The following is a 21,251-nucleotide window of genomic DNA, read 5'->3' as shown; positions in this document are numbered from 1 at the left end:
CAGGTAGACTAACGGCACTATGCAAGAAAAGTATCTTATGTAGTAGTAAAGTTCAGTTGTCTCTTGGTGGTGCCAGAACATCACACATTGCTCTTCTAAGCTTCTGCATAAAGAATGATTCACACTTCTAGTTCATACAGCATGTGATCTGGTTCCTTGTTGCTAGTGAACACTCAGTGAGCTACCAAATAAAAGCAAGCCCACCTTCCTCTTCTGACGGGCAATAGCTTACCTACTCTGTCGCCTAGGGGAGATTTTTTTCTTGCTACAGGCAACCAGGCAAGTGACTATTTACAAGCCTGAATTAAAGACAGGAAAAGTATCAGTGTTCAAAGGTGTTTACCAGCTCTGTGTCGTGTGTGTTTGTGACTACCCCCGCCTCTCAGGAGATTTCCAGTGCAGTGGAAAAGTATTTGCACATCCCAAACTGAATAAAAGCTCAGGCTTATAGTGGTACCTCGGGTTAAGAACTTAATTCGTTCTGGAGATCTGTTCTTAACCTGAAGCACCACTTTAGCTAATGGGGCCTCCTGCTGCCGCAGCGCCGCTGCTGCACGATTTCTGTTCTCATTCTGAAGCAAAGTTCTTAACCCGAGGTAATATTTCTGGGTTAACGGAGTCTGTAACCTGAAGCGTATGTAACCTGAAGTGTATGTAACCCGAGGTACCACTTTATTAGCAGAGTTGTGTGTGTAGACCCCAGGCAGGGGGTTCCTAACCCTTTGCTAATGTCAGTGGATGATGATGACACGGCCAGTAGAGGAGACTGTGCCTTTCAGAATGGTGCTTTGTTCTCAGTTGTTGTTGGCATCCGTCTATGTCTTGGGAGACAATGGAGGAGTGCACCTTGCGGGCGGGGGTGTGTGTGTGAAGTCAAACTGTTGGAAGGTTGCAGTGCCCGCTGTGGCTGTAGAGACCAATACAGGAGATACATGTTTTGCTGCAGCTGGGGTAGCTTCTGGTTGTGCTGCTGCAGATGCACTATTGTGTTTCTTCTCTCTGCGCTCCTCCCAGCGGTCATTCCACTTCTGGTCACTACTATGGGTGCCCAACCTGTCTCCAGGCATTGCGGATGGCTCAATAGAAGTTTTGTGATTCTCCATATGCAAAAAGGAACCAGGTATAAAGTCAAGCATTTGCTTATACAGTAAGCCCACAAGTTATGCACATTTAACTTGTGCACATTCAGCTTTATACACATGGCAAAAAGGGGGGGGGGCAGGAGGAGGAGGGATGTCCAAGAAACAAAGACTTCTGTGATCCCTCTCCGCGTTTACCCCAATGTGTTTTAACTATATGTGATTTTGGCTTTAGGCGAGATCCCCAGAACATAACTCCCGCATAAGTTGCATGCTATCTGCATGTGACAAGGAGGGTTAGTTCCCCTCCTCCTGTTCATAAAGAGACACAGCCCCCCCCCCAGTTGTTCACTTCCTGTGTCACTAGCCCTTACCTTGCACAGCTGGCATTAGCCCTTACCTTGCACAGCTGCATCCAGAGTTAAGCTTTAAGTTTCAAGGGGCTAAAGGGCTTATTTAAAACAACGTTGAGGCTGAGCAGCCTGTTAACAAGGAGGCACGTTGTACAAGATTAACACCAAGCAGATGTTTTCATTGGATTCACTGAAATAAGACTGCTAGAGAATATGAAATGCAATCCACAAATCCTGAATTTATCTGCCTTGTACTAAACAGGGTAGGGACAGGAATACCTAAAGGACCAGCTCCAACAACATGAGGCTTTGCTGTGCATCCCAAGACTGTCTGAAGTTTGGTTGGTGGTGGGAATACACATTGGGGTTTGCTGTGTTGCCATGCCTAGATGTTTGAATGTGCTGCCATGTTCTTCGGCCCTGTGACTTGCTGGATATTTGATTGGCTGATACCTGTTATACTCTCTACTGTCTCTTTTTTAACAAGGGGGACTCTGCAACAAAATGTAGCTGTCTGGAGTGCTGCTGTCCACTCTTCCAGCCAGCCAGCATGTTCGGTCCTCCTCATTGAGCTGCTTTGGGGATTTCCCAAAATTCTTTTTGCAATTTTTTTGTAAACCTTGGTTGGGGTACCCCCACCCAGCTTGCTGTTGCCTCCTCACTTGTCTTGAATCACAGAATTGTAGAGTTCGAAGGAACCACGAGAATCATCTAGTCCAACCCACTACAATGCAGAAATCTTTCACCCAATGTGGGGCTCAAATTCATGACCCTGAGAGTCTTTTGCTCCATGGTGCCATTTTGGCTACACGAGGATCTGCATTTGCTATTGAGCTTTGGAAATAGAGGGAATAATTGTCTTTATTGATTTATGACACAAGTGACCTTTTGTGCCTGTAACTGAGGCAGAAAGGAAGGATGTAATAAATGATAAATTGCTACATGAAGCTGTGCTGCTTCATCTGTGCTACAGTCTCTCTTAAGCATACTCCTGATGCCTTCAGTAAAACTCCTTCTTAATTAAGTGTGTTGGACATGGCTATGGTTTCCATCATCCAGTCTTGGCTGAACTCTCCCAAAGATGCAGGACTGGAGATATTCCCTGTTGCAAAAAGGTCGGATTCACTCCCAATTTGTCTACCACAGCATTCTAAAACATCATTCCATGGTTTAAATTATCTCCTGGTGTGCTTGGAAATTGGCTTTGGAGTGTCTGGGATTTTTAACATGGCTCAAAGAATACCTCCCCCCCCAAAAAAAGTGCTGTAACCTTAGAGGCCAAATCTACAGTCCTATATAACATTACTCACCTCAGTGGTTTCAATCAATCCCTACTCCTACATGGTTCGTTTTGGCATGAGCTTCAAGCAGCGGTAGCCCATCTCTGTAGATTCTTCATTCACTATCTACTTCACACATCTCAGGAATGAAGCTTTCCCCCATGAAAGGTGATTCCATAATAAAGCATTAGGATTCAGGCAGATCAGCAAGTTCTCATCCATCTGCTACTGATATTTGTACCGGGGGTGGCGTGGGGAGAACCCTCGCTGCCTCCCAGGATAATCTGCCATGGTCTTCTGCTCTAAGCCTCCACTGAAGAGCAACATTGTAAAGTCTTCTTCCTATAACAAATTGTGCCAGAGTTTCTACTCTTATTAGAGACGTGGTTTGGACTGATCTTTTCCTTCCCGGCAGTCACTGCTGACCTCCACTGGCAGTCTCCTTTTATTGAAAACAAACATCATGAATTCAGCTAGAACTTGCCTGCTAATTTCCTTTAGTAAAAACTGAACTTGGCTATTTCACAATCCTGTTTCAAGTGCTCTTTCTCTCTCCTCTTTTCTGCTCCAGTCCTCCCCCCCCCCCCCAATTTATCAAGGGGCATGCAGGTACAAGCTCAGCACTTCATTTTAAAATAATGACAAGAATCCGTAGATTGCAGTTCCAGGAGAAGAGAGCAGACAAAGGCACTTCCACTGACCTCTGAGGCCTTTTACTTCAGAGTGAAAGGACACCTCTTCCAAAGTGCCACAGCTCATTTTGTCGTTTTGCTACTCTCCTCAAATTGATACTCTACTCAGCAACTGGTCCCTTACATTCAACAGGATTCACAAGTATTGGCTACCACTGGCACCAGCAATTCTGAAAAACGTTCCTCTTCCTTTAAAGATGGTTGTAGCAATAGGTGTTCATGAGAAGTGCCCCTTGGGGCTAAGCAGCAGGAGAATCCCCTTCTGCCAGAAAGTACTATTCACACCCTTTAACCTCCAGCTGTTTCAGCTTTTTCTGAACAGAATTGTCCCCCATTTCCTATTCAGTAGCTGTACTGGCTTTATCGCATCGTGTAAGCAATTAGAACTAAACAGGTTTTTAATGCCAGAAGAACGCATACTTGCAGCAAATGACGTAAGAACCCAGCTGTGTGGAATCTAGAATCACAAGATCTACAAACATTACATACACACACCATAAATCAGTTAAGATCATTCAGATTTATTTTCTTAAAAGTGGACAGCCGGTAATTTTTTTTATCATTCACTGTTTTCTCTTTAGGTTTTTCTTAGAGCCCTTGGCTGAGAATTCTCACTAATCTTCATACAACTGGGGAACGGAGGGAGGCAGGAGGAGATTGTGTGTGTGTGTGTGTGTGTGTGTGTGTGTAAGTGTAAGAGCAAGTGTGTGTATGTGTGTGCATTTATGTGCTTTACGATTCTTGAATGTATATTTATTTACACACTTAGCTTACACTGAAGTCTGTAAGAAGTCTTTTGCAAGGGACAAGGGGGAGAAGAAGGAACCGCCTGGGCACTGGCCCTAGGATCCATGTGAGATTATCCAGTAAGTTCACACACAGCTTCTCAGGCATTCAAACTTAGCTGTAAATTTGCTAGAGTAATATGCCATCCAGTATTATTGGCATACAGGATGAAAGGGAGCCGAGGAATGCATCACTTCCATTCCTTAAATTCCACTAAGTTTTGTAAATTTAAATATCAAGACATTTAAGTATTGTTCATATCACTCATCTGTTCACCTAATAATTACAGCACATTTTAAAAAAATAAACACCCCCCTCCCAAAACAAAACAAAATGACTTAAAAGGCTATATTGTACACAGTTTCATTGGCTCCTGTGTTTAGAAAGGCTGTTGCAAATGTTGCCATACTTGTCAGAATTTTCCTTGGAGCAATGGAACAGGATTGTCCGTTGGCACACTCAAAATCCAGACACAAAACAATAATTAAAAAAAATGTATACCTTCATATATCTGTATTTAAAAAAAACCAACAACACTCAACCACTTATTCAACTTTTAGAGTTTTTGTGAAAGAGCACAAAGATTTGGCAAAAAAAGATGTAAAAGAAGACTTTTGATGTATAAAACTCCTCACTGGTAGAAGAAACACTGACCACAATTTGGCCTTGTCATTACTTAACATTTCCATTCATTTCTTATTTTTTGCACACATGTTGAAGTTGTGAACAGCAGAAGGGGCTATACTGGTCAGGGTGGCAGGGACTCACAGGGATGATTCTGCACTATCAGTTCCTTCCGCAGAGAGATAATTCATGATAAACCATGATGCAAAGACAATGTGTGTATCTAGTATGTACTTTGTACTTGCTGCAAGTTAGGTGCCTGTGCACGCTTGATCCATGTGTACATAATCTGGTACAGGTCAAGTACCAGACTGTAGGTTAAAGGAACCCTTTGCTCAGATATGCCTGTTCTCTAGCTTCTGGTCTCTTCCCTCTTGGGGGTTGGGAGTTGCAACACAGCCCTCTCCCCAACTCACCAGCTCTGCATCATTCCAACAGTATGATGGTTTCTAGGACAATAAGGACAACAATCTGTCTCATTATACATAGAACATGGTAAGCTCTGCTATCTCGTGGGGGGGGGGGGAAAATGAAACAGACGGAATGAGCCAGTGGATGATGTGATAGTAGTGAAAACACTTCCATACAGTTCAGAACCTCGCCATTTGGTGGGAGGCTTGCACACTCCAAGACATTGTTTTTGCAAAAAGGTGTGTGGGCAGTTGAAGGGATCTGTGAACATACTTCAGATTTCTCCCTTCCGTGACTGGGTCTTCCAAGCACTACGCCATTGTTTCCACTGTGGCAAGCAGCTGTGGCTTGCCTGTTTCACATCACCTTAAGAAACCAGATTCATCTGCACAGATCCTCAGCAAAGACCAATATACTTGAGGTTGTTCTGAATGATGACGTCTGTCACCGCATCAAACACAAACTGGATATTACTGGTGTCAGTGGCGCAAGTGAAGTGTGAATAAATCTCCTTGGTCTCCTTGTTGCGATTCAAGTCCTCAAACTGACGCTGGATGTAGACAGCTGCCTCCTCGTAAGTGTTTTGGCCTTTGTACTCCGGAAAACAGACTGTCAGAGGGATGCGGCGGATTTTTTCAGCCAGCAGATCCTTCTTATTCAGGAAGAGGATGAGGGAGGTGTTGATAAACCAGTTGTTGTTGCAAATTGAGTCAAAAAGACGAAGGCTCTCAGCCATCCGACTCTGTGGGAAAGGACAGAAGCATCAGCAAGAGAATCGCACACAAAATTACGCAGGAACCTCAACAGCCATAGCCACCTCAGTGAATAGTCTTAAGGTGCTTCTCACCCAAGCTGCCCCAAAGATGGATTTTCTTTTAAAGAAGTGTTAGCTTGTACCAGCCTTGAGTAGTCTGCTGCCTTCCAGATATTGTTGGATTAAAGCTTCCATCAGCTCCACCCAACATGGCTGTGGTGTCTGGGGCTGATGGGAGTTGAGGTCCAAAATGTCAGGAGAGTGCCAGGCTTTGCAAACACTGGCTAATTTAAACTTGGAAACAGCAGATCTCTTTCTCTCTCGTTCTGGTAGAGGAACCAAACAAACACATAAGGCTTTCACAGCACCAGTTGTAAAATGGAAAAACAGTTTTCCAAACTCATGTTCACACGTGCACATCCACACTCCCACAACCTTCTGCATGCAAACCATCCACTTGGCCACAGAGTTACAACCCTTCTCCTTCAGTCTCATTGGCGCCACATAGGCAAATTTATGTGCTGCTTCCTTGCAGAGGAGAAATGTTTTCTGTTTTGAGAACTTCATCACATGTCAAGCAAGCCCAAGACATCATTTAACAACATACATTTTTTATAGCCATCGTGCTGCTAGGATGATTTCGCATGGAGCTGTCCATGGTACGCTGTTTCCTATTTAGTGAAGACATAACTTTGAACTCCACTAAAAAACGACGTTTAAAAGTATTTGAAGTAATCATTTCCAGAGAGGAGGGAGCCCACTGCACAAGCGGCATTTGTGACCGTTCAAGGCCAAGCATTTCATCAGGTGCCAGATGGTCACTTCTACATTTGTGTCCGCAGGAAACTTGTACTCCTCTTGCCAAGCACAGCAGATCAAAAGAACAAAAACCTCCTCCCACTTATTTATTGTTTAGAAATCACCTACATTATCCTAGGTGCTGTACAAAGCTAAGACCACAGACTTACAGCCTAGTAGACATTACAGAAGGAAAGGGGGCTGGGAACGGGAAACTAGCAGATTCAGGCACTAATTCCTGATAGAAAAGCTGTTTGTGGAAAGCAGAGCCCAAGACCACTGGACTCCATCCAGCAGAGGCTAGGTACTTCTAATCTCATTTATTTCATTGAGGGGATTAAGCACATACTTGATGGGATTTAAAGTTGCTTAACTTTGCCTGGATTGCACAAGAAATAGTTTTCAAAATTTATATATGTACAAGCAGATCTGCAAGTAGTGCTGTTTTGAACCAGAAAAGCATGGGTGTGGGCAGCCTGGATTTCCTTAGCCCTTTCCAGGTATTACTTGATATAATAATAACAACAATAATAACGGCAACACAGTAAGCCAGTGACAATTAACAAGGCCTTTAGAGGGAGAAAGTACATAAATTCTACAAGCTGTTGTCAGTCCAAACAATGGCTCGATTTCCAAAACCTGCCATCTGGATGGGCCTTTCTTAGGAGCACCTCAGGTCACAAGCCACCCAAGGTGATGCCAGTTACAAAGAGAGATCAATGTGCCTTGGAGGCTTTTAGTATATGGAAAGATATTCAGAGTTGAGTAATGCAGAACATTCATGTTATGAACAAGTCAAATGCTTATACAAGGCTGAATTCTTGTAACAGTATCTTCCAGGAACTTTAATACAACAAACGGAGAAAATTTGCAGAAAACCATGCAGGGAATAACACTGGCCTGGTTCATACGTCAAGGCCTTCAAGAGAGGAAACAAACCATGTGCAGAGTAGCCTTGGTTCTGGAGAAATCACAAGATAAAGGAAGCAAATCATTACAAGATGGATAAGCATCCAAGGTCATGCTTGTTCATGCTTTAGAATTCCACATACTACTCCTGGGACTAATTCAAGAGCTCTTACCTTACACCCAACGCCCTCCCTTTGAGTCATGTCCTCTCCACTGCAAATGCCCCTGCAGATTAATGCCATTTGTGAATGATGCTCTTCATTAATGGCTCTATGATTGAATCACACTCTGAAGCAGCATCACGCTGGAGGGAAGAGAGGAAATTCCAGCCAGATCACCAGCTTTTGTGATTCTGAAATGGAATCCAGGGTCTGACAATAAAGCCTCACTCTCACTTGCCTCTTTTCAAAACTGAAGGACTCTGAGCCACAGTAGCAAAGTTCCCTCTTGTAATACTTATTTCCCCCACTTGTGCGATTTTGTCACAGTGTCGCATTCCACCCCTACGCCCTGAGAGCACAATGAGTTCATCTTACATCTCTGGCGTTTCAGAGAAGTCCAGGGCTCCTCTACTTGCCATCATCATCAACCACTGGGTTTCTCTGGCAGCCAGGCTACCCCCACCCCCCCTGAAATCTTCTCTGTCTACAGCAGAAAAAGGAATTCAGCTCAGAGGGAAAATCAAGATGATTCACAGAATATTAGATGAGGTAAAATCAGCAAAGGCAAAGCGGGAGAAAAGAATGGTTTGGGGAAGTTAGTCCCCATCTGCAAAAGGGGCTGTGAACTTGGAGTGGAGAGGGATGAAGCAGCCAGCCAGAAGGGCTCCAGCTGCAAGCTTGCATATTGACTATTTCAGAACAGTGTTAATAGCTTGAGCATTGCACTTTGTATGTCTTACATGGTTATCTTTTCAGATGGTAACCAGCCCTGAACTAGTGAAATAAGGTGATACATATAAAAATCAATCAGTCATTATATCAGCACTTAGCTTGGATCAGCTCTGCCAGAAAATGGCCTGACGGTAGACAACGAGGGAACACACTTTTGTCTAACCACTGTAATTGAATGCAGTCACTTGAAGTTCCTACTCAGGTTTCCATGGAAATAGCAAATAAGCATAGTGATATTATAGGTGTAAATATATTCAGAAACACGGGGAAAGATTGTGTGTGTGTTTGTGTGTGTCAGGTACTGTAGCACTGAAGCAGGCACAGAGACAGGCACAAAACATTCCACACAAAGGTTCACAAAGTGTCCACACCAAGTGTCCCCCAATGGCAGAGGATTCTTCATAAGTTTTCTGCATATGTGAGCTGAAATTATGCGAAAGAGGGTGGTGGGTGGTACAGAGACACACAGGCAGGAGCACAAATGTTACTTGGATCGTTTCATAGAGTTGCAGGTTCTTAGGAAGCCCTTTATGCTCTTTACAAATGGGGTGATGTAGATGTTCCTGGTACAAACCTGGCAAGGCTTTCAGGCCTAGTACTCCACAGAGGGGCATTTGCTACAGCAAGCAAAGAAGCTGTAGTGGTGACAGCAAAGTTCTCCTGGGCCTGACCTCAGAAACAAGCTTTGGCAGTTGTTAAATGCCTGTTCAAAAGCAAAGTTGAGCTGCTAAGCCCCCATCACCAACCCTGGTCCCTCAGGGATCAGAATCCAGGCTGGAAAAGGCCTCCTGCTTTTCCTCCCCACCATCTACCCCAAGCCCACCCCATCAGAAAGCAAGGAGGTGGGTTGGAGGTGTTCCCTTCCCTCCCTCTCACAGTGACTCGCTGCAGAGGATGTGAGGACTTAAAGAGTTCTGCTGCCTCTTGTGTAGTATTTCCAAGGTCCCTGAGGCTTGTATGGGTCCTAGGCCCGAAGGCGCCTTAAAGCCCAGAAGCCAGTTTGGACTGGACATGCTCACACTTTTCACCCCAGTCATTAGAAGACTTTAAGTGACAACCCTCTGCACTCACTGCAGCCTCCTCTACACTACTGTGCAGTAGTCCATTTTGGAGGTTACAGAAGCACAGATCAGTGTCATAACGTCCCCATCTTTAAGGAAGCACAACAAATGCAGCTGAGGAAAAGGTACGTCTGTCCCCACCCACTAGCCAACCCTATGTGCTTATTTTATTCCACAGCAAGACAGGAGCCAAGAGCTGCTCAAAGCAGCAAACCTGTTTGCGTGTGTATACGGCAACCTCATCTCCCACAGACAGACTGGGTTCAAGCACAGCCTTAGCCAGGCAGCCCCCAAAGGCACCCTTCCCAGTGCCTGCAGCTCCCCTCCTGACTGCCAATACAGAAAGGGGGCAGTTCGCCCCCTTCGGTCATAATTACACCAAACCCAGCTGCAGTTTATCACAGCAAGGGCTACTTTGCCAAAATGGCGGCCTGAGGGGGAAATATTAAGCCCCTAATATTTCTCCATTAAAAACTGTCTGCAAATGGAGTGGGTAATTATTTTCCACTGTATACTATTATTCTTGCGGTCCCTCCCACTCCCACATTCCCCTCCACACAATCCTTTAAGCATTTACCGTAATAGGGATATATTTCCCTATTAAGCTCTTTCTGAATTTGTTTAAAAATAAAATCGGTCTCTTGCCTTTTCTTCTTTAATTTGCATCAGAGAACTAATGGCAGATTTGATAATATATTTTCTGGCTGCTGCTTCCACTTTTAATTGTGGAAGCTGCATTTTTGCCTCCATCCCTACAAGGCAGCAGAGTATTAGAGATTACCGTCCACACACTTTCACTGCGCAGATACTGGTGGTTAGGTAAAACCTCTTTAAAACTGTTTAGCAGAGTTTATCTTCTTTCTGTCTCTTGCGCAGAAGCAGTGGACAATGACGAAGTTGTTCTAAAGATGACTCACACAAACTCTGTGAAGTCTCGGTCAAGAGATTTTATTCCCAGACCGGGTACAAGCATTACGGTAGCCAATATATTTTCGACTGTTAACATAAACAGCAATTAACTGTACACTTTCAAACAAAAGTCTTTCATCTCCTACACGTCGTAAATTACAGGAGCAGTCCTTCAGAATATTTTACAGGCAATACTCTTCGGACAGATGTCGTCTTCTTATTTGCACTTCCAGCTGATGCTAATTAAGCTCAGAGTACCACTCTCATATATAAAGGAAAAACTCTGGAGCCTTCTAGAAACTTTCTACTTATTTCTGGCAGAATGATTCCCTAACACAGAGACCAGTCTGCTTTTCAGGGGTGAAGGATTTTTCCTATTCCACTTCCAAAGCCCTATATGGCTTGGGTCCAGGCTGCCTGAAGGACCATATCTCCCTATATGAGCCTGTCTGGGCTTTGACATCTTCTGGGGAGACGCCACTCTCAGTCCCACCACCTTCACAGGCACATTTGCTGAGGACATGAGAGAAGGCCTTCTTGATGTCTGCTACCAGACTGTAGAATGCCCTTCCATGGGAGCTTTGCCTGACTCCCTCTCTGCTTTCCTTTTGCTGGCAAGCAAAGGCTTCCTTGTTCTAGCAGGCCTTTGGCCACTTAATGTCTGTTGTGACAGGTTCTTCTGAGGGTGGGTGTTGCACTTTGCGTGTTTGCACTTTAAATTGGTTTTAAGTAATTTTTAATAGGGTTACAGTGGTACCTCGGGTTAAGTACTTAATTCATTCCGGAGGTCTGTACTTAACCTGAAACTGTTCTTAACCTGAAGCACCACTTTAGCTAATGGGGCCTCCTGCTGCTGCCACGCCGCCGGAGCACGATTTCTGTTCTCATCCTGAAGCAAAGTTCTTAACCTGAAGCACTATTTCTGGGTTAGCGGAGTCTGTAACCTGAAGCGTATGTAACCCCGAGGTACCACTGTACTTATTTAATTGTTTTTTTAAAAAAAATTTTTTTTATTGATGGTGTGTTTTTAGCTGCAACTGTCTTAATCGATGTTGTGAGCCAGCCTGGGAGGAAGGTGGGACAAAAAATAAAATAAATAAAAAATAAGTCTGTTATGCCCTGATTTTGCAGCCATGTCACAGTTATGCTTGCTCTGCAGTCTGGAGATGAGGGCAGCTTGGCCTTAAGAGGCCTCCTTAGCTGCAGCACCATAATAAGCATGTTTGCAGGGCTGCAGCTCAAATCTCGGCTCAGGGGGCAGAATCAGCCAATGAAAAGAGAGAGGGGTGCTGCAGACAGTGCCACCCCCACCATGCCAAGTCCTCCTCCTTTTCACAAAATCTGCCCCCAGTGTCTGGGTGCCAGGACTCACAGGAAGCCACTGGGAAAGGAAAACCAGATATGGAAATGATTCTCCAGGTTTTTTGTTTGGTAACAATTAGTTGCACCCTTAAGGCAAGCACTATACCAGGGTGGACAACTTGTAGCACTTGGGCTAATGACATGCAGGCCAAACCCTGATTTCAAAAGCCCTCTGCAAGCGGTCAGTTTGGGCTTCTGGCAAGAGTGAATTGTACTGCCCTTGGTAGTTCATTGGATAGCGGGAAAGGGCGTGTCTCTCTGCTCTGGTCCTAATGACCCTCAAGAGAATGCTGGGGAAGCAGGAGGATGTCCATCTCTAGTAATGCCTGCTCTGGGAATCTGAGATTGAGGATCCATGGGCTGCTCTGCTCAAAGCAAGACCTGTATGCTGCTGACGCTGCTATGTCAGCATAGCAATCTCTTAGGGATTCACCTTGGCTACAGTACAGGCTTTGAAACAACGTATACTGCACATTTAATTATGAGGCTTCTCTCTCTATGAAAATTGTAACATAGTGTTCACATTATTGTTCAAGACATTGAGGATGCCACTGCATGGAACAGTGGTCTTCTTCTCTGAGAGATATCTCACCAAACAGAGTTGTGGCGCACTATTCCAACCCATGCACAACATCTCCCCAGAGCAAGGCACGGGTGGAGGCAGAAATTGGGGACCCCTGCTGATGCCTTCTAAACCAGTTACAATTCCAAGAGGATTAAAGCACAGTATCAGTGCCAAAATGTTGCAAATCCATTTTAAGTAGGTAGGCTATTCCCACAAAATCAGAACCATTGGTCGAGAAAGAAATGTAATGTTGCTCAACTCGATTTGATTCTGTGAAGAAGGCAACTTTTGTATGTGTGCATATGCATCATATAGGAAGTCTCAATCTGTGTTTAAGGAAACTGGAGGAGTTGGGTGTGTGTGTGTTTTAAAGGAGGCCTATTTTTAACAATGCATTCGAGCACATGTGTATAACCACCCCCACCCCCCAGTATGTCAAGATGATAATGTTGTCACTTTCGAAAATAAAATGCAAAAGGCAGAAAGTCAAGTAACATTACATTGCCCTGTCCTTAAAACTTAACTCCAGTTAAGATGTCTTTAAACAGGGCCTTCCTAAGCACAAATCTTAATTTTCAGCACACATTTTTGTGGTGGTAGGGATCTGAGGAACAGGGTAAGGAGAATGCATCCCCGCTGCCCAGGAACAAAGAAAACCTATTATTCCACTCTAACAGAAGTTGTTTGCACTTATAAATTTTATTTGAAAATTTCAAATAAATTGTTTGCGAAGTCTGAAGGGAATAAAACGGTTGGGCTCCTGGGATCTCCCATTGCTCTGCACTGCTGTGCATGCGAGGCATGGCTGGCCTAGAAGACTGGGTGACCCTTGCCCTAGTGAGGCATTTGGAGAATGGAGCCATGCCTATCTGCTAAAGAGATTAAGACACACCATCCAGGAACTTCAGAAGGAGAGGGGGAGGTGATGGTTTAGCACAGTGGTTTTCAACCAGTGTGCCATGGCACCCTGGGGTGCCTTGAATGATAGTCAGGAGTGCCACAGGCAACTCTGGTCTCCGTCCCTGTTCCCTTCCCTCCCTCCCTCCTCTGATGCCCTATCACATCTTTGCCTCCCAAAGGCTTGCACAGCTGTTCGTTGCAGCAGCCCTGGCTACAAGCTCTGCAGGTGAATGGTGTCTCTGGGGATGGTCAGAAGGTGCTGGTTGCCAGGAGCTGAGGTGGCCTTGGAGTAGGCCCAGCAAGCAGGCGAGGGAGTCCAACCAGCCAATCCACCAGCCCTTGCTGTAGTCCCAGGCCTCTATGGGGCAGTGTGAGGAGGCACCTCTCTTTGGGGCAGGGTGGGCAGCTCAGAGACCAGGGGTGGCAGCAACAGCTGCCCAGAGGACTCCTAAGGAGAGGGGAGAGGAGAGGAGGCTGAGGGAACACTCCACAAGGGAGGGTATTTGAAAAAAGGGTGAGAGGCTGCCAGCGCTGCTGGAAAGCAGTGACACAACTGGGCTCCTGAGCCCCACAGGGGTGCCGTGGAAAGAATGTAGTTGGTCAAGGGAGCCGTGGATTGGAAAAGGTTGAAAATCTCTGGTTTAGCAGAACAGGCATCTATATGTTACCTAAACAAATCATTGCAGCTGCCTGACGAAGGAGAATGGCCAGATGCAAGGGAGGGGGGAAAGGCATAAATAATCCATACGTTTAATAGCTCTATAGCAAAGAGCACTTTAGCAAGCACCCATCCCGCTGCACCTGCCATATGCCCCCTTTACTTGGCAAGTATGGGGATCCGCCTGCTCACCCCCTTTGCCCCCCAAATCACTTACTTTCTACAATTAAACACACATCTCAACATTCTAGGATGGCTTTTCTCCTCTAAATAATATTGAAGCAGAATAAGCATGTAAACATCATCTGACACGTTGTACTCAAACTTACATGAAGCAGGACCAACATCATCTGAAACATGTGTCTGGTTTCCCCTGTCTGAATCAGAGGGGTCTCACTGTGGAAGCAGCCAAGTCCACATGAGTCAGCCATTCACCCCTCAAGCTAACGCTGTTGACGTGAATAATAGAAATTGTGCAGAGGCACAGAGGAAAATGTAGGGATGGAAGAACGAGTGCACAAGAGCCATCCTTCTTTCCTTTCCAGCTGGGGCTGCTGCACATGAAATTTGGATAGTGTTGTGCACGAGTCACTTCCCTTCAGAGCCTGGCCTTGAGAATGCCAGTGCCTAGCTCTGGGCTGGACTGACAGTTACCATTAAAGAAACCCCCTCTGTGTTACAGACTCCCCAGGTTCTGCTGTGAGAATTTAGGATTTACAAGCTAACGATGGAAGGGCACTGCTGTCAGAAAACCTCAGAATGCATTTATGTGCTCCATTACAAACACGTTGTTATGGAAACAGGGGAGGAAAAGAACTGGGGCTGCTGAAATAGAGGAAGCTTCTGGCTTAATATTGCAAGCTGAAATTCCTTGAGCACGGGAGCAGCACCCCAGTCAAGGCAGTTCCAGCTCATCCCACCTGTCCTATGCGGAGTGAGTCCAACTCCTCAAATAGAGTTTACCAGCGTTTGTCAATAAGAAAAGGCCACTCACCATCCAAAAGCGAGCCTTAAAACATTTTATTTTCTAACAAAGCCAGACTCAAGCATCAGATGTATTTTCAGGCACCTACATTTAAAAGAGGTCTTTGAATCTCTTTTTGTAGAAAATGCCAGCACAACATTATGACCTACTGAGCCAAATGCAGCCCACTGGCTGTGTCCTGCGGCCAGCCAGATGGTTGCTTGACAACTCCCCTGGCAGGCAGTAAAAGAAAAAGTGGGGGTGGGGGGATGGACAAGCAGATTATCAAGCATTTGGCTTGCTGAGTCACAACTTGTGCAAGCCTGCCTGATTTATTTGAACCCAAATTGACAAATTAAAAAAATATTCTTTTGCTTAGGGACTGGCCTGGTTAAATAATTGTACACAGATCTGACACCAGAAATGGCATTCATTCAGGAATCAGTAGGATAACTTTTCAGCCTACTGGGCCTCTCTGTTACAGTGGTACCTTGGTTTACGAACTTAATCTGTTCCAGAAGTCCATTCTTAAACCAAAACCGTTCTTAAACCAAGGCGTGCGTTCCCTAGTGAGGCCTCACGCCGCCGGTGCCCTTCCACCATTCTGATTCCATTCTTAGACCAAGGTAAAGTTCTCAAACCAGGACACTATTTCCGGTTTTGTAGAGTTCGTAAACCGAATCGTTCTTAAAGAGGACTGTTCTTAAACCGAGGTACCACTGTACTGAGCTTAATGTGGCCATCCTGGAATTAAGCAGCTTTAAAGGAGAACATCCAGGGTGAAATTGCAGTTTATGAAAATTTTCAGTTCTAGTACTTGTGTCTAAATAGAGACCTTGTTCTACTGTCTCAGTACAGATGCATAAAATTTACACAGCAATCCCAAGATGATTCTGTTATCACCAACCACTGCTATTGTGAAAGGTGACCAGGCTCTTTTTGCAAACACAAGAGGATCACACTCTATGCATTTGATGAAGTGGGCTGTAGTCCATGACAGATTATGCCACAATGCTCCCACAAGACCCTTTGCTGACAAAGTTAACAAATCTTCATAAAATCTTGTCTTAGAAAATTGCCAGTTTCATCAGTTAAAAAAACCAAAAACCCTACAAGCAAAGTAAGCAGACTGTTGCATGTCCAAAACATGTTCCTCAATACATGAAACAGAGCACTCTGTCAAACAAGGCTGCATGATGCCAGGGCTGTTCAGATTTGTAGTCCAAAACATCTAGAGGGCACTGGGTTGGGGAAGGTCGACATGTACCCTCACTGCCTAGGGCTGAGTTCTCCCAACCACTCCAAGAGTGCTCACTGGAGCACAGAAAAGAGAGTAAAAGGTGCCCATAGTCATTCTTGATACAAACTCTTGGTTTTTGTGTGTGTGTTTTTTTATACACCCCCTTGTGTGTGCCAATTAAGCCCAGGCCTCCCGAATTAGTCTTATTTTGGACATCCAATAGTATCTTCATTTTTTTTAAAGGACACATGTAAAAAAACCTATACTATTTTTCATAGTGGTCAATTGTCCATTCATTCTTGGCTCCTTCACACTGAGCAATTGTGTAAAATTCTTGTCTTGATAATATTCCTCAGATTATCTTTAGCTTAAAAGACCGGGGTTATGCATTCCTTTGTCAGGAATGATTATATTCCAGCTTTCTCCTGGTCTAATGTGCACATATCTTTGTACGCCCACTAAATGTTGAACATGCAATAGTTCCATTACCTGAACCATAACCGTGCTCTGATCCTCTTCTATTGCAGAATCATATTACCGTACTTTGTAGGATTGCTAGTTTCTATCTTCTACCACATCCCTCAGGAGATATTGATGACTTTATAGACAGTTGCTGAATGAAAATATTAAATTCAGCATGATGGCTTGCAGTCTCATCAAAAGATGTTTTCTCTGAAGTATCACCAATTTAAATGCATTTACTCCTTGCAACAATACAAATAACCTTTAGGACTGCAGGCTTAACACTCCCTAATCAGGAAACAGCTTGATTGCAAAGGAGAAAAAGCTTAAACAGAAATAGACTTGATTCAAAACCAAGGATAACAGCAACAGTGGAAATTGTATCTGATGGAAGCAGTGGCTCTGAACTGTGCAATACATTTATGACCATTGACACTTTGGGTCACGTACATCTCAAGTTTTCCATTCTCAGTGACAATAGAAGATTGCTGGAACAGTCAGGAGCTTTTGAAGTTCAAACGCTTACAGCAGCCCCTCTGCAAGGATTGCTCATCTAAGCAAATGAAACAGATATTGGCCAGGCAGGCCATGCACATTTCCCCTAACGGCAAAAGAAACAGTGGAATGAGCATGGTGGCAGGCAGAGCAGCAAACCATTTCTAATAAAAACCAGTAATGTCTAATACTAATTCAGGTCCATCAAAACGTTGCTTGAACCCAGCATGGCAGCCTTGTACATCCACCCAGTAGTTGCCAAGTATGCCTGCACACTCACTGACATATTCATGTCCTGTATGCTATGAACATTTTGGGGCAGGGGCCCTTGGTTCCAAAAGGGCATTGATTGATGGATTCCATTTCAATATGGAAGGAGGTAGACTCCACTATGGTAGCAGAGCTGGGGTGGGAGAGTGCCAGAGCTCTGTCTAGTCAGGTTGTATGGGATCATTTTCAACCTATTGCCTCCGAGGATGTGGACAGGCTGCTTGGATGAGCAAAACCAACCACCTATCTCCTTGACCCTTGCCCATCCTGGCTCATAAAAGCGAGCCAAGCAGGTTGGACAATGGGCTGTGTGGGATGGTGAATGCTTCTCTCTGTAAGGGAGTCTTCTCTGAACCCCTTAAAGAGGCAGTTATTAAACGTCTTCTTTAAAAAACCATCTTTGGACCCAGCCATTATGGCTTATTATCGCCCAGTCTCAAATCTTCCATTCCTGGGCAAGGTCCTTGAGTGGTTGGTTGCTGAACAACTCCAGGCCAGTCTGGAGGATGTGGACCATTTGCATCCCTTCCAATTTGGATTCAGACCCCATCACAGGACTGAAATATTTTTAATGTTTAATGTTTTAGATTAGAAGCTGCCCAGAATGGCTGGGCAACCCAGTCAGATGGGTGGAGTGCTACTACTACTACTACTACTATTACTACTACTACAGGGATACCTCGGTTTTCGAACGTAATCGGTTCCAGAACACTGTTTGAGTTCTGAAATGTTCAAAAATCGAAAACTCAACAGCCAACAGCTAGGCCTCAGGATCTTGCACTCAGCGGAAGCCGCGTGGCATGTTTGACTTCCGAGGCTTGTTCAAAAACCGAATCATTTACTTCTGGTTTTATGGAGTTTGTAAACCGAAATGTTCATCAATGGAGACATTTGAAAACCGAGGTACCACTGTACTAATAATACCCCTCATCAGAAGACCATAGGGAGGTGTACAATATAAAACCACAAAAACAGAGTAACAAACAGAAACAATAACAACCCCCACTTGTGCAAGCAACTTGGATTCTTCTCCATCCTGGATGATTACAGCTGTTTTTGAGGGACTGAGACTTTGACTCCCCAAAGTTTCCCATAGAGATGAAGAGAAGACAACTGTCAGGCTCTTCTCAAAAAACAAAACCAAAAAAATCTTATCTACCAGACTGAGGCTGAATCTAAGCAACACACAGCAGCCTTCCCCAGTCTGGTGCCCACCAGATGTTTTGGGGTACAATTCCCATCAGACCTAGGTGGCATGGCTTTATGATGCTGTGGATGATGAGAGTTGTAGTCCAAAACATGAGGAGGGCACCAGGTTGGAGAAGGGCCATCACAATGAAGGTTGGCAAGTTATCATACTTGTAAGAATCAATCAAGTTCAGGGTTTGGGTGTTGCTCTGGATACAACATTATGCTACAAGGGGAGGATAATTTCTTGGAGTACATTTCACCAGTTTACATCTGATGAGAGGGCTGTAATTATGTAATTATTTAAATTTATAGAAGGCTTTCCCCCCCAAGTTAAAGATTGTTAGAAGGCATGCAGTGAGAACTGAAACGAGAGCAAGAGCAGAAGCCTTGCTGTTCAAGAGCCAACTTAGCTACATTTCCTGGTACTCCTGAATTAACAATTTTCTTTCTGTAGCCTCATTTCAATAGCCTTCCTTGGCAAACATGTCTGATTATCTAAATGTTCTAGGTCAATCTTGCTGGCTGGGGCTGATGGGAGTTGTAAACATATTTATTTTATTTAGGGAAAGCATTTATAATCTACATTTCATTCGAAGCTTCTAGAATGAAAATAGATATAGCCCAATCCAAAAATGAACAAAATTAAAGCAGTGTAAAAGGAAACAAGAAGTAAACATCAGGAGGCCACCAGGCCAGGGGACGAATGATGAATCAAGCCCAGATGGCTCAGCTTCTAGTGGCAAATTTTAACCTTGATCTGAAAAAGTTGCATTGACCTCTATATCTACAATCCCAGAGTGGTATCAAGGTATGCAGGACTTTTCAGGACTGCTTTGCAACTCTGCAAACAATCCAGGCAAGATTGTTGCCTGATCTCTTCCCTGCCTAAACCGCATTAACCATTATAACAGCATTTGAAATGATGCTTCACTCTCTCCCACCATTTGTTAGAACAGAAGGATCTCTCAATGAAGCAGCTCTTACCCCCCGACTCGAGCTGCTTGTCATTCTCCATAATTGCACATCAATTATAAATAGAGCCTGAGATTACTACTTAATTGCATCCTACAGAAAAGGGTGCATTCCTCCCCTCCCCAATTATATAAAAAAGTGCTTTGTTTCAAAATTCATAGGCCTGTAGGTTCTCCTCAGTTCCTATGGACACCAAGCTGAATTATCTGTTTCAGGAGAATATTGCCAGGAATACTGAGCCCTTCTTTTATTTCCCAGAGGGGGTGACATTATCAGAGGTTTGGAAAGATCTCCCAAGCTTTCTGAAGTGCTTCAGATGAATAGGGGAAGGCAAAGCAGAGTGTGCAAGGCTCCTGAGACATTTGCTCTGACATTTGTTCTACCTCTATTCTCAGAGGCTCTACACTGCTGAATAGCAATTGCTGAGAACTGCAAGTGGGGCAAGCGTGTGGGCTTCCCACTGGGGCATCTGGTTGGCTACTGTAAGAACAGAGTGCTAGATTAGATGGGCCTTTGACCTGATCCAGCAGGCTGTTCTTATGTTCCTACCCACAACCCCCCAAACTCTGCAAATCTTCAACAACATTGTGGAGGCAGAATTATGACTTCAGCTGTGACACTGAGATTGGGGATCTGCAAAATGGCTTGCGGGATAAGCCCTGAGATTCTCCATCAAAGCCAGACATAAATATGGAATTTTCATCTGCTGAGCACACACATTATCAGCAGTGGCCATGAGCGCTCTTTTTCTGCATGAAGAACATTTCATAACAAAGCCATTGATTGGATAACAGGAATTCCATACAGAGAACCTTCTGCAAACGAAGCATCTACAATTATGCGTGTTACCATCTTAGTTAAATTATATATTGAGGAAAGAGACTGGAAAGCACAAACAAAACTGGCAACAAAGGTCAAGTCAAGGAGGGTGAATGCAATGATCCACGCACACTTCTGCATATGCAGTCATTTCCATAGTTACTGTATCTGTTTGTTCAAGCAAACTGGAGGCCAGTATTAGCACCATAAAGAGACTGCAAAGGGAGTCGGTTTTTATGATATGGACAGAAGCTGTTTAGTGAACACCATAAAATTCTCTGTGAAAACCCACGCAGATAGTGAGTCTCAGACCAGCGGGTGCCATTTTAAACAGCACAAAAAGGTTAATTCAACTTAATTTTGAAGCTTCAAAGGCTTTCTGGAACTCCTTTTTTAAACTGTGTCATGTACATCCCTCCAGAATACTTTACCCAGAGTTTTCTGTATTTACACGGCAACAGTACCTGCAAGAGGAACACAACATCCAACCTAAAAGTGGCTGCCAAGACAATGATGTCTCTTTACAAAAAGAGAGTCACGTGGTCCAACATCTGGGTCATCATATCTTCTGAGCTTTGAAGGTAGAGCAGCAATGAAACTTCAGACAGAGGGCATTAGTAAGCCCTACCTTTTCCATTATGATAAAAACCACTCTGTTTTGGTCACAGAAGCTAGCCCATATGAAAGCCTTATAGGAAATATAAGGGCAGTTACGATGCTCAGCAGCTGTTTCCAGGATACCTTCTCCTTGAGCACTCGGAAAAGAAACTGAGCATCATACCTGGAACCCACAAGCAGTATCAA

At 44.3% G+C, this 21,251-nt stretch overlaps 2 protein-coding genes across 5 annotated transcripts in view; one reads left to right on the top strand and one right to left on the bottom strand.

Annotated features, from left to right (window-relative positions):
• RSPH14 (radial spoke head 14 homolog) overlaps positions 1 to 21,251 on the top strand; it is a 60,016-nt gene that overhangs the window by 4,506 nt on the left and 34,259 nt on the right. The window lies entirely within an intron of this gene.
• Positions 3,906 to 21,251, bottom strand: part of GNAZ (G protein subunit alpha z) — a 40,488-nt gene continuing 23,142 nt past the window's right edge. The window contains exon 3 of the mRNA XM_080986438.1: positions 3,906 to 5,967. Coding sequence (XP_080842564.1) covers positions 5,623 to 5,967 — 345 coding nt within the window. The 3' untranslated portion in view covers positions 3,906 to 5,622. The remainder of the gene's footprint in view (positions 5,968 to 21,251) is intronic.

This window comes from Podarcis pityusensis (assembly GCF_964106645.2).
Source record: "Podarcis pityusensis genome assembly, chromosome: 16".
Taxonomy (NCBI): domain Eukaryota; kingdom Metazoa; phylum Chordata; class Lepidosauria; order Squamata; family Lacertidae; genus Podarcis; species Podarcis pityusensis.
Note: the sequence above shows the minus strand (reverse complement) of the source record. Positions and strands in the feature narration are given on the sequence as shown.